This window comes from Besnoitia besnoiti, chromosome VIII (assembly GCF_002563875.1).
Source record: "Besnoitia besnoiti strain Bb-Ger1 chromosome VIII, whole genome shotgun sequence".
Taxonomy (NCBI): Eukaryota; Apicomplexa; class Conoidasida; order Eucoccidiorida; family Sarcocystidae; genus Besnoitia; species Besnoitia besnoiti.
In genome coordinates this window covers 1,709,106-1,722,784 of record NC_042363.1, presented here as the reverse complement: position 1 = coordinate 1,722,784, position 13,679 = coordinate 1,709,106, and the positions used below count along the sequence as shown (strand labels likewise).

The following is a 13,679-nucleotide window of genomic DNA, read 5'->3' as shown; positions in this document are numbered from 1 at the left end:
CGAAGGATGGGCGCTTCCCCAGCTTGCCCCGAACTTCCCTGCTGATGAGCTGCGCCCGTGCTCACAAACCTGTGAGCCCAGTAGGGGTCACTCTCCCCACGCCGGCCTCAAAATGCATCCTCCACTACCACGCCCCGAGGCGGTACCGAGCGCGACCACGGAGACGAAACACTGGCAGACGTGACTCCGCGCGCCCGCCTAAGCTCCGCAGCAGCCACAAACCCTCACACGTTGCCCCGCGTCAGACGCAGGACGCATCACGAGAGAGCGGCTCACTTTGCATCTTCCGCCGTCGCCTCTGCGTTGGCGAAGGCCTTTGAGCCGCCCGAGGCGCCTGTTGTGTTTAGGAAGGTGCTGAACACCGAGGATAGGACGACCTCAGAAGGTACCGCGTGGGAGACTGAGCAAGCCAGGGGGGTGCAGCCGCATTCCACCGCGTCGCCGGAGGCCGCTCTCGCAAGTGTTGCCGCGTGCTCCGCTACGGCCTTGGCTTTGTCATCCTGCTGCAGTTTTGCCTGCGCAGCCGCCCCCCCGTCGGCGTGGACCGGGCCCTCCAGCACAGACAGAAGAGCCAAGTTCAGAAGCGACGCACCTCCTTGTTCAGGCAACCTCTCCCCGGCCTCGGCGCGCGCATGACAGTCTCGTGCGAGCTGAAGCAACTCCGATGGGCGCATTGCACCTTCAGTTGGCTGGCGAAGCGCCATACCCGCCTCTCTATGGTCGCTCTCCACGGCGCCGCTGTCTTCGTCTACAGCACACCCGCCGTCTTGTCGTCGGTCGCGCGTCGCGAGCAGACCCTGGCTAAGCACGCGCGCAGGTTCTGTCTCCTGGGCGGTCCTGCCACCTGGCTCACTTGTCCCTTGTCTCCTCAGCAAAGACTCCTCCCCTCCGCCCCCCAGGTCACGGTGGCCTTCGCTGTCCTCCTCCTGCTCTGCTTCGCCTCGCCTCCTCGCGCCTCCACTGAGAGACGCGTCGCTCTGCGCTGCATGAGGAAACGGAGACACCGCGTCTCTGCCTGCGTCGGCCTTCTGCAGCAGCTCGTCGAGCGCCGAGGCGAACCGGACCAGCTGAAGCTGCACTGACGGCGAGAGCTGGCTGGGCATTTGCTTAGAGCGAATGCAGTCGACAAACACGCCGAGGAAGGGCTCGAGTTCGGGGAAGGTCTGCGCCCGCTCTACATGCTGAGTGAGGCGAATGAGTTGGAGAGACCAGGTGTGAAACACAGCGGAAGGCAGCACAGCCTGGAACAGATTCAGACAGTGGTGACGCAAGTCTTCAAGGATGTAGCGAATTGCATCCTTCTGCAACGCCAGCAGCTGGTTGCCGCACCCGACCAGTGCTGGAAGGGCCGGCCCCGGACTCCCGCACACGCCCACAGCCGGGGACAAAGTCGGCTCCAGCAGCGCAGACTGAGCAACGAGGGCGAGCAGAGATGGCGCCGACGACGTGAGCGCCGAAAGCAAGTTCAACCCCGCAGCGCTCGGCGCGTGCAGCGGGTTCGCTGGCCCGCACAAGGGAACCGCCACCGAAGGCAGGAGACTAACGGGCGCGAGGGCGGCATCTGGAGACGCCAGGGCCTCCCCGCGGCGCAGGCCCGCGTCTGTGGCTGGAGTCCCCATGCTCGCCCGCCCACGAGGCCCGAGGGGACGCCCGCTGACGCCAGGCCGCGAAGGCGCGCCGCCCCCGCTCCCCCGCGCGACGGTGTCAGGCCGCAGCGCACCGGAGAGGGACGAGGACGCGGCGAGCAAACCCGCCAGCGCAGATGCTTGGTCCGCGAGGCTCTGACTGGTCGCCTTAGCGTCCGACGCCTCCTCAACAACCGACGCCACGCCGCCCGCGTTGAGTGCGCCCGAGACGGCCGTCGCGCGCCTGCGCCCCGGCGTCCTCAGGCCGACCGGCGCAGGACAAGGCAGGCCCGCGGAGAGCAGCGCCTCCGCCGATGCCCCACAGAGACCGGTGTGCGATCCAGGCGTCGCCGACGGCGAACAGGAAGCCGCACCGCCGGCCGCAGCCAGAGAGACCTACACAAAGAAAAAAAACCAAGACTGCACCCGGAGTTGATCGCTGGTTCGCACCGCGTGCGTAGCGAATGCATGCGTTCCGACACGCAGCTGCAGGGTGTGCAAGCCTTGCGCGGTGCGTCTTCGCCCTCCATGCTGACAAGGCCCCAGCGTCAAGGCACAGCCCCGCATCAAACGCAACAGCGACTTGGAGGCCCACACCGAGCTGCGCCGAGCCCCGCCAGGTGCCGCAGGGCACAGACCGTGGCCAGCGGCGGCGAATTCTGCGGAAGAGACATGCAACCCTTCTTCAGACCTATTCCCCGTCAACCCCCGACGAACCTCATACTGCGACGCAGAGCTACTGCTCCACAATCCTGATGTCTCGCCCCTCTTGCTTGGGCGTCTGCTGGCCCGGGAGCTGCCGGTGGGCGACTTGTCGGCGCCGTCGCCAGTTCTCCGCCTCGCGGGACTTGTCTTCTGCGGAAGGCAAACCGCTGCGAGTCGCTCTTCGGCTCCTGCGTCGTTGCTCGACGCGCCCGCGAAGCACTCGCCTGCGGACAGGCCGGCGCCGCTCGAGTTGGAGCCCAGCAGCGCGCGGTCGTGCCTGCTGAGGCTGGACGCGAGCGCCGCGGCGGCAGCCTGGCGGTAGGTGGACTCCATCCGCCGCCGCGTCTGGATAGCGAGCAGGCGCGCGCGAAGAAAGCCGTGTTCCTTGACTGGGAAGTACTGCGCGCGCCGTTTCGCAGGACCCGGCGACCGCTCAGCGGACGCCGGAGACGCGGGGGGCGACGCGAAAGCGCTGCTGTCTTTGTAGTTGCACGCCCAGCGCAGCTGCGCGCGGTCAAACCACACACCTGGCACACGAGGCATCTTCAGCGCCTCCCGCACCAGGTCTTTCGCCGGCTGCAGGGAACAGACAGCCGCACACAGGGGCAGCAACGGTTTCAGTCGGGGGGGGGGGAAGGGCGCCCACACGCGCGTCTGCAGGCAGCTTGGCAAACTGAGAGTCTCTTCCGCATGTCAGCGCCACGCGTCGAACGCGCCGTCACACCGCGAGCGTGGTGGCCTCATCACATGCGACAGACACATTGGGACAGAGAGAGTGTGAAAGTCATCGAGCCCCTCTCTCGTGCGCGATATTAGCACAGCCCATCCAAAGCTGCATGCACTGTCGATGTCTCTGTGTTGTGTGTTGGAAACGAAGCGGAGTGTCTTAACGACCTGCGTACCTGGCTGGTCAGTATCTTGTCGAGTTCCGGGTCATACGCTTCGTTTTCGTAGACCACTCGAGCGAGCAAGTCGACCGAAAGGTGAGGTTGCGAGCCGCTCGCGGCTTCGGCAGGCTTCTCGGAGACGCTTCCTTTGTCGGGGCCTGGGCTCTCCGTGGCTGCACGCGCCTTGCCCGTCAGCTGCGCCCCGATTTCCTCCTTCGAAAGCGAGGTCGGCGCGGAGCTGGCTCGACTTTCGCCGTTCCCTCGCAGCGCATCCAGCAGCACGCGCGCGCTGGGCGTCTCCTCTGCTTCGGCGGCAAGCCCGTGCTGCGGTTTCGCCCCGTCCGCTGAGGCTGCGCAGCCCCCACTGGCCGCTGCCCCAGCCGCGCCCGCGTCGCGGTCGGCCGGCAGACTTGCGGAGCCCGAGGACAGAAGCAGCATCGTCGACAAATCCATTAACATCTGACTCCCAAAGTCCCTCTTGTCGTCGAGGGATATGGTGGACCGAGTGCTGTCCGTTCGGCCTGGATTGCGAGGCCCGTTGGCCTGGTGCGCCGCCGCCAGCGCCGTTCTCTCCTCCACGGCGCCCTCCGCCTCCAAATACGCCAACGGCAGTCGCTCCACCTGCCCCGGCGCGGCAGCCTCCGCCGCGAACCTGCTCATGTCCGTCTCAGCGTCCCCGAGAGGCTCTTGCAGCCTCGCGCCGCCCTCCAGCCCTCCAGGCCCACTGCCGGGCGCAGGCGCGTCGCACCCCGCCGCGCGGCCTGCAGGCCCCCGCAGGACTGTTCCCTTCTCGCTGAGCTCGCTCCGGGAGCCGTCAGCCGCGGCGGCGGCCGCGGCGCCAAGCTCGACGCTGCCGATTTGTGCAGGCAATGAGCTCTTGCTGGCTGAGTCGCTTCTCCCTCCCGCGTTTGCGCTCAAAGACAATCTTCCGTCCTCAAACGTGTCCTCAGCGGCACCCTTCCCCTGCCCCGCCTCCGACGCGGTAGCGACCTCCTCGTGCCCATTCGAGTGACTTGCATTGTCTTGGGAGTGTCTACGACGGCGCTTGCGATCTGGGGCGCCCCCCGACCGCGAATCGGGACCCAGCCGCCCCGCAGACCCGGCTGCCCCGTGCGGGCCTGGAGAATCGGAATCTTCCCCTGCCGCCGGGTTCCCTACGTCACGAGGGCCGGGAGGCGCCGGAACGGCGCTGTCCCGTCGAGCCACGTCATGGCTCCCCTCACAGTCTCCGCCGCTTGTCGTGGCTCCGCCGGTTAGCGCTGCGTGCAGATTCATCGCGTCGTTAGCAAGCCATGGGGCTCTCCCAGCGTTTGCGTTGCCTCCCTCCCGCTCCGCCTCGGCGCGGTGTTCGAGGCCGAGCGCAGGCGCGCCGCCCGCTCCCGCGGAGGACTGTGCCGCGGCAGCAGCCGCGAGCAGCGCAGATTCCGCAGACGAGCTCTGCACGCCGGAGATCCCCCCGAGGGTGCTCGCCGAGATTCCGAGAGAAGGCAGCAGAGAGGCAAGCGCGGGCCCAGACAGCCCCCCTCCCCCCGGCGCAGCAAGCAGCGCTGCCAGCGCGGCAGCCGCTTGAGACTTTGTCCCGCCTCCTGTCTGCGTCGCCAGCCCCGGCACCGACGGAGGCTCCATCTCCGCGGCAGACGCGGAGGCCGCCAAGAGAGCCCGCATCCCGGCGGGGGCGCCGAAAGGCCCTGGCACACCCTCCGCATGGGCACCTCGCGCTACTGCTTCGTTCTTGACTTTACCAGGAAGCTGCTCCACTAGCCCGCGAAAAGGCCCGAAGACGCCTGGGATCGAGTTCAAAAATGCGGCCAGTTGCTGTTGTTGCTGTTGCACGCGCGCGAGGCGCTGGGAGTGGAGCCACGTCGACAAAACATTCGCGCCCTCTGGGGCGCCGAGACCCAAGAGATATTGCTGCCCCACCCCCCCGAGCGCATTCCCTGTCTGAGCAGCTAATAGCAGCTGCTGCTGAAGCACCAACGCCGCCAGAGGCGAATTCGCCAGCCCCTCCAGAGGCTTGGTCCCCGCCGCCTGAGCCCCAGGGCCACAGGGCCCCGACAACCCAGAAAAACCCGCCGCGCCTCCTCCGAAAAGATCCTCCTGGCCTGCTCGGCCTGGCGCGGGTTCCACAGGACCAGGACTCTCCAGGTGAAGCGCGCCGTCGGCTCTGCGCATGCATTGGCTGTGCACCTCGGCGCGACCGCCCGCAGGCAAGCCGTCGGTCTTTCCGCCGCCTGCTGCCACCGCCGCGAAGTGCTGGTTGGCGTCACGGCCATGCAAGCCAAACAGCGCAGAAGGCGACGAGGCGGCGCGGCTGGACTGGGCGTCGGCTGGCGAGGGCGCGCCGACGTGGGACGGCGTCGCGGCTCCGCTTCTCACCAGCGAGGCTGCGCCCGCGGCGGCCGTCGCCACACTCGCGCTCAACGGCTTCTTCGAGAGCATGCAGTTCACCGCAAGTTGGTAGGCGACGTCGAAGCCGTGTACCTTCACGGGGTAGTAGCGCGCCACGCGGCGCCCGCCCTCAGTCCAGTTGACGCACCACCTTTGCTGCAAACGCGCCCAGACACACGCACAACGACAGAAAATCCCAAGTGCCTCAATCCCGTCGCACAACCGCGCTCCCCCCTCAGGCGGCCGCAGGGCGTAAACAGAGGCCAGAGGTCAGGACAGCAGGGGCCTGCGTGGGGCGAGCGCGTCGCCGCCGTCGCAGACACCCGAGTGAGAAAAGACCAAGAGGTCTAAACAGCCACATCCCCACCGGAACCCGTACCTGGTAGCGATCAAAGTAGACGCCGGGCACTTTCGGGTACCGCTTCGCTTTGCGGACGAGCTCCTCGACGAGTCGGCCTTTCTCAAGCTTGTAGAGTTCAACAGTAGTCCGGTCATGCGAGTGTCGCAGCACGTCGAGTCTGTGCAGCCGAACGACTTCGTCTTTGTCGTCGCCGCGCCGGAAGGCAAGTTTCAGCTCGCCGTTCTTTCCCAGAAGGCCCCCCGCGAGTCCACCAGCGCCCACGGAGACGCCCTTTCCTCTCTCGCTCTGTTCGAGGCCCAGTCCGTGTGCCGCGCCGGTCAGTTGGGCTCGCGCGCCTGCGTGGCCTCGGCGGGAAGCGCCGCGGGGAGACGTGAGCGGCGCAGCCCGCTGGAATGTGCCTGAGAGGTCCACAGAAGCAGAGAGGGTCTTTTTTGCGGCATCCAGTGCGTCGCCAGACGAAGGCAGGACCGACCGCGGCGCAGTCAGGCGGAACGGAAACGCGGTGGACGCTTTTTCGTCAGCACTGAGGGCAGTTGCGAACGCGGAGAGTTCGAGAGGCCCAGCGGCGGTGAACGACCCACTGGCGTCCTGCAGCGTCGAGGTGGAAGCAGGCTGTGCAGCGGCGCCCGAACGCTGTCCTGTCACTCGAAGACCGCTCCCAGAGGGCGACACCGAGTCAAACCCCGTGGGGGGGGCGCCGCGCTGACAGAGAGAGGTGATCGCAGCACTCGCGTGCGACGCAAACGGAGAAAACGCTAGGCGGGCTGCACCCCCATCGTCAGGAACCGGGATCTCCAGAGACAGCTCTCGTTGAGGCACCACAGACCCGCCTTCGAGCTGAGGCGGCGTCGACGCCTGCGAGGAGGAAGGTGCCGACGGACGCGCTTCATCCGCGAACTCCGTCGGCGCCGCGCACACGGTCGCGGCGCTGTCCCGTAAGCGGCCGTGAGGCGGCAGCGCGCGGCCCGAAGACTCGCGCCCACCGGCTGCAGGCGAGGCAAGGGAACGCCCTGACGACGAAAGCGCCAACTGCGGAGAAGGACGAACTACCGACGAGGGGGCATTCAAGACAGGAGACGATAACTTGGAAATGGAATCCAGAGACGACGCCCACAAAGGCGACTGTGCTTCAGTCCGTTCTTCCGTCCCCCGACCAGAAACGGAGGACACAAAGGGCTGTGGCGTCGCAGACCCCGAAGACAAAATCGCAGGAAGAGGGTGGACATCTGAAGACTGAGGCGAGGCCTTGTGAAGGCGTGCAGAAGTCGCGGCCTCCTCCACAGGAGCCAGACCTGATTCCCCGCGCTTTGTTAGAGACGGCCCTGAGGGGGTCACGACAGATTCAGGAGGGAGTTGCGAAAGGGAATCAAAGCAGCTGGAGTTATTTTTGGTTGCTGCCGTCACCGAGTCGGTCAGCAGGGGTGGCGCCTGAGAGCCAGCAGGCTGCTCGTAGGCAGCCTCCGAAGCGTTTTGCAGGTCCGCCACCCCGCCGGAGGCACTGTTTGCAGATGCTTCATTCCATCCTCCCTCAAGTTCGCACGCAGTCCACCCGTCCCCCGGGGCTTCGCCATCGGGACTCGCTTGCGACACCTCCTCGCGCGTTGACTGGCGGGCGCAGCTAGCGGGCGCGTTCAGGTCGGGTTCTCCGCCGTGGAGTCCCGCCTCGTAGTCCCGCTGGCTGAAGACGGCTTCATGCTCTGCACCCGCGTCCGCTGGTTGAGACACTGAAGCGGTGGCCTCGCCCTTTGCGATCTGAGCGAGTTCGCAGGCGGATGCCTGCCCCTTAGAAGCCGGAATGCTCGCTGACCTCGGCCCGCACACTGCAGCCGCGCTCAAGGCGCAGGCGCGACGCAGCGCTGCCGAGGAAAACCGAGGTGAGAAAGCAAACGTGGCAACGCGGTGCGGGGAGAGGTCCGCCTCTTCTGAGGCGCGCAGGGAAGAGACGACCGACAGAGGAGAAGACTGTGACGCGCACGTTGACGGCGTACACACAGAGGAAACGGCCGCTGTCGGCAGTGCTGTGCGGCCGCTGTTGTGCGTTGGACTGCGAGTGACAGGGTCTGGGGATGTGACACACAAGAGAGAGGCAGGATGACTTAGCGAAGGAAACAAAGATAAAGACGCAAGACCAGAAGACGAGGCGGTGGGAGTGTGGAGAGCCGGCGAAGACGGGGAATTGCGGCACAAGTTGGAGGATGTCGCAGAAGAAACATCAGTGTCGAGACCCTCCAGAAAGACTGATGGCTCCTCTGTTTTAACAGCCAGCCCCGCTACCCCAGGGCGGGCCTCCTCTACCCCCGCCGTTGCTACCTGTGTGTTCTGGTCGCTGCTTGCCATGTCGGAGAAGCCGAACTGAGTGCAAATGTAGAGAGGGAGTCGAGACGCAACCGACTGGAGGCCATGCAAACGCACGCCGCAGTGTGCACATCACCGAGTCAGCCCTCCGCGCCGGCCGAACTCATCCTCTCACGAGATTTTATGGCTCTCCCAAAACGCGCTCCGAATGACGCTGAAACGTAGACTGCGACTCAGCAATACAGGAACCCGTCGGCTCGTCGGCGATGAGAAGATCCGGCCTGGAATCGGGCGGGGCCCTAGCTGAGGGGAGGGACCAGCGCTGCCGCAACTGTTTCGAAGATGGCCCCCAAACTTCAGATTTTCGGGGACGAAGGCGGCCACCAGAAATCAACGACGCAGCAGGGAAAAAACTGGGACACAAACACGATCCGTGAATGGAAGCGGCGAAACAGATACAGGGAAGTCGCCGAGCGGACCATGGGCGCACCCCCAGTGTCTCGCGCAGCACGGCTTGTGTGGCAAGATTCTCAGAACTCCGCGAGGATGGCGGGAGAGCCGCTCATTCTTCTAGGCACGACAGACAACGACTGGAGCGCCTGAAGCTGTGCTTCAGAAAAAAGGAAAAACAAGGGTACAGAGACGCACGAAAGCGACGGTCGTCCAGTTAATTTCACGCATACATGCCGATATTTTTCGAATGGAACGGCTTCTTACGATGTCAGCACCAACGGCGGCAACGCAGCCCGAGAAAGCGAGGAGATGCAGAGCTACTTCCTCCCCCCCCCTGTTGCCCTCCCCCCTCCAGCCAGCGGTGTATTTGGACAGAAACGATGGGCTTACCCCGGGTGTGTACGGGAACACAAACTACCCGAAAGAAAAAAATATGATTTCGCGGCAAGTCCTTCGAAGCGCAGGCAAGGCACACTCTTGTGATCGCGTTTCGTGTTCCTGGTCTTTTGGCGCAATCCAGCCAGCGCGACGCGAACCCGTGGGACCCGATCGAACTGCGTTTGGAATGAAGCGCGGAAGAAAGAATGTTTGATGCCGGCTTTCCGAAAGGACGTACCGAGTTTAGCGAGAAAAGGATTTCAAAAGGCATCTGAAAAGGAGCTGCTGCCTCGCTTCACGCGCTGTCGGCAAACCGGGAGTGCCGACGCCAGACGCACATCATGCCAGACGCAAAGAAGAAGCAGAGGGCTTACTAGATGAGCGTGAGGGTGCCTTGTGTTGCGGCCACGTGTTGGCGCAGACTGCGGAAGCGCGTCCCGAGAGCTTACTGGCGCGGCCATTCCTCACGTCTCCTACGGGAGAGGCTGTCGCTCTGTTGGAAAAAAGTGGAAGAACAGGGAGACACTCAAAACGAAACACCACGAAACGGGCGCCGGAGTGACAAATCAGGTCACATTTCTGTCTCATCCTCCCTAGGATCAAGCAGGGCTCGGGTGAGCGCGCCATCGAGAGCCGCCGGTCGAGATGGTGCAACGCAAACGTGTCAACAGCTCCGCGCCAAGAAGTGTCCGGTGAAAACAGCGCGCGGCGCGTGCAGCACACGGACGGACACGGGAATGGAAGAGAGGCCGCAGACGCACAGGAAGAGGCAGGAATGTTACAGCAGTTGTCCGCCCTGCGTAAGCAAGGTAAATTTCCTCACGTACGCACGACGGCCTTCCCAGAAGGGTGCGTAAAACTTCCTTGTATGTGTACAAGAGGAGTACGCCAAATATCTAAAAGAACGAGTGAACAAGAGGACGCCGCAGAGGGGCCTGAACAAGGGGGGGGGGCGCAGGGGGGGAGGGAGGGTTAACAGACTGCGTTTCCTGCCTTACTCAGGAGTGAAGGGCTGGCCTCGATTGGACCGGGACCAGAAAAAACCGACACGGCGTATGGGGGAGGGACGCTACAACACCTGTCACAGTGCAGCGCGCCAGAGACGGTGTGCGGTAAAAACGGTGAGACACTGTCCAGGCAATGTGGCCAAAGGGTGCAGTCCCGGTTGCGGCGAGTTTCTTGAAAAAAGTGCAAGGGCCCCGTATTTCTAGACTCTGGAAGTGTCGCGAGCCTTTGAAATCTGTGACCTCTGTGCCGAGGAGCTCGATATGGAGACCCTCGGAACATGAGTCCCCTGGCACAAAGACGCGAGCAGTTTCTTGAACTGGGGACGAAGTCCAAGCGGATAGCTGGCCGGCTTACCACCCTCGCTTCCTGTCTCATTCGTCTTCAGTTCATTGTGCGCCATCAAAACCAACACGCGCGAGGCTCCTGCGCCGAGGACGTGCTTTTGTAGCCGGCCATTTCCATCCATGTCACCGTTGCAAGCGGGTGCACTGCGAGTGAGGAGACAACGCGGTCATCTACTTCGCTTCGGCTCCGTATCCGAGAACGTTGTTGTGCAGAGTTGTCTTGGGCGCTACACCTGGATCGATGTCAAACTGTCAGGCTTTGCCGTCCCGACGCGCAGCCCGGGCGGCCGCGGCGCGGTCTAGGAGTGAACTCACTTTTGTTGTGGAACGTTGCTGGTGGCGGTCCCGAAACCAATTGCATTAATCACTAACAAGGAGTTCCGCGTTCGGCGAGGTAGTACGGGTGACCCACTGTGAGACCTTCGTACTGAAATCTTCACGTTTGGGGCAAACTGTGTAGCGGCCTACACATTTTGTAGCCGGTCACTGAAGCACGGCTTGAATGACACGCGTCCGCCCGACGGAACGCGATGCCCCTTTCCTGTCGGGGGTGTTGTGAGAAAGAAGCCAAGCTCGACGGTTTGCAATCTCTACGTCGCGGGGGCAACCACCCACGCCTAGTGGAGATCGTTGCCTTCATATGACGTAGTAACAGGACACACGTTTGCTGTTGGCGCTTGCTACGTTTTGACAGGCACGCCGTGGCGTAACATAAACCTCCAACCCCCTGCCGGCCAGAAATACGGCGGAGGCCGCGGTAGTGACCTCAGCTTCATGATGGTGGAGGAGATTGCCCGCATGTGACACTTATTTGAGGCAGCGCACCATCTCTTGCCTCTGCTGCGACACGCGCAGTATTGGTTGCTCTGCAGTGCATCTACCGCAAACAATTTTCTTCGTTCAACACCACGCAGAGGTGTAGAAGCGGCTGGGCAAACAACTTCTTTTGAGGTGTGGCGGTGATCTGTGCCTTTGCAACGCGAAAACTTACAAGATTTTCTTCAGGAAGGTGGTACCATTGCGCACAGGTGGAACATCAAATGAAGTCCGTGAAGTTGCTACGACAGCCGTGTTTGGCGAAAGACGAAAGTCCTCCACTCCGTTATCTTCGTCCAGTCCGCTGTTTACGTATTTGCTGTATCAGGGTATGGTTAGCGGATCGCCGTGGTACCGTATTAGATGAATGGCTATTCAATTCCGAAACAATGTGGTGGGGGTATGCACGTTTCGCTTTTGCAATATGAACGTAATCAATGGTGGCTCGTCGTAGCATCTCAGCTGGTGCATGCCGCAATTGTGGACTACAAGGAGCTCTCACAGTTGCCGTACCTCAGGCAGTGGCTCGTTTCAGGTAGTTTTACACCAGGTTTAGGATATGCTTGCCTGCTGAGGTTGCCTCTGGCCTTTCTGGGGCTGCTTCTGACCTTTCTGAGGCTGCCTCTGGCCTTGCTGAGGCGTAGCTGATACATGTATACAATTACACACATATAGTCGTCAATTCCTCACCCGTGAAGCAAGATAGTGGTCGCTTTGACTAAGGCTTTGCTGGAGTGCCAGTCTGCACGTTACGGTCATTTCATCAGCTAAAAGTCGAGGGTAAGTCAATCTACTCGGCGCTGCTGCTGGTGACGCTCGTGCGAGGCTCTCTCCAGGAGGTGAAGGTTGGGCGTTTCGTCGGTGTATTCAGAGGCTGGTAATGCTACCTGTGTCAAGCGGCTGCTGCTCCGCGGTAGCGATCACACTCGGTGTTAGTGGGTGGCGAGCCACTCAGCCTCCTAGAAGCCATCAGAAGTTCTTAGTCAGGCCGAAGCAGCCTTTGCCGTCGATCGATGCCATCTCTCCCGCTCCCCCGCTGCCCTGCCCCCCTAGCACGTTTCAGCGCCTGCGGGAAGCATGCATATTCTGTAGTTGAAATCCCTGCTGCAAAGTTCTTCGCGTCTACAAGAGGAGCTAAACCCTGACGCCGATTCTACTTCTTTTCCGGTGCTCACGAGGGTCCCCCCGACATCCATGCCTCTTAGCGCCCGTGCCAGCGGGTTGAGGCCGTGACAGGATCGAGCCTGATGTACTTTCGGATATGTTGCAGCTCATGTTACGTGACTTTGCAACGTGATTGTCATTTTTCGTAAATCCGCTGATCGTGCATATTCTGCATTGGAATGACCTCGACCAACGTTACTATATCTCTCGTGTGTGTAAAACGGGCACGGCCGCCCACGACAAGAACGCCATTTGGGTTTTTGACCGCAGCGCAGGCGTAAACCGTTAGGACCGTTCACGATGTTGTTGTTGCGCTAGGCAGTCGGACACAATGTTTGTCGGTCACAGCTTCTCATGTCGCCGTCTTTCCGCGGTTTCCTCCAAATGATACCATACCATCCACCATATAAGGCGGTTGGATCCTCCTACCGCCTTAGTTACAGCGCACCTCGCCGGTAAACTCAGCCGAGGTTTTTCTTTTGCCATACTTTTTGGTGCATTTGTGACATTTTTGTTGCGCAGCAGCTGGTCGCTGAATTTTTGAGCGAGCATCTTCACTCAGAATGAGAGGGCAAAATGGCCCGTGTGCTAGGGCGTATCGTTACAAGTAAGCTGACGGACACTCTGTGGTGTTTTTCGGTGTGTCCTTCATTGTACGTAGTTCTTGTGGGATGAGGGGCCCAATGAGACTTTGTATGGTTTTTGTTCTACCACAATCCTTCAAGACGTCGCAGTGAAGTTTTGTCGCACCCACGTCCCACATGATGCGGCATCCAGAGGTTCGTGCCGCGGAATGCAGTTTCGTGCGGCATCTGAACACGTCACGCTCGCCGAGTGAAGCAGCTGGGAGAGCAATTATTATCGGCGGCCATCTCGAACAGACACCCGTAAAGGAACCTTGGGGGGGGCTCCGTGCATGGAGGGAGCGGATGCTACCTCGCAGGCAGTAGAAGAATCATCTGTGGTTCCATGCTCATCGAGATCAACGAGAAATACGATTCGGCGTGCCGGATTTACTTCATACTTCAAGGGTTCATTTACATGTTCCTGAGGCTTCAACTATCACACAGATGCAGCATGGCTCATCTTCCTTGGGTCACGCTGGAAACTTCAAACGGCATGTCTTCCGTCGCTGTGCGCTTCAGATTCCCTCTCGTTCAGCTGCGGACAGAGGGGGAAAGTGCGTGGGCTACTAGGTCAGAGCGAAGAGGAGGGGTGGAGGCAAGCCTGGCGCGACCACGCGACACAACGACAG

General features: G+C 62.0%; 1 protein-coding gene across 1 annotated transcript; it reads right to left on the bottom strand.

Moving 5' to 3' along the window:
• Positions 1–272: 272 nt before the first annotated feature.
• BESB_083680 (AP2 domain transcription factor AP2VIIb-3) lies at positions 273–8,303 on the bottom strand (the record flags this gene model as incomplete). The annotated part of the gene is made up of 4 exons (XM_029366718.1): positions 273–2,021; positions 2,343–2,906; positions 3,233–5,761; positions 5,985–8,303. The coding sequence occupies 4 exons, from the start codon at positions 8,301–8,303 to the stop codon at positions 273–275; spliced, it is 7,161 nt and encodes a 2,386-aa protein (XP_029217178.1).
• Positions 8,304–13,679: the final 5,376 nt, after the last annotated feature.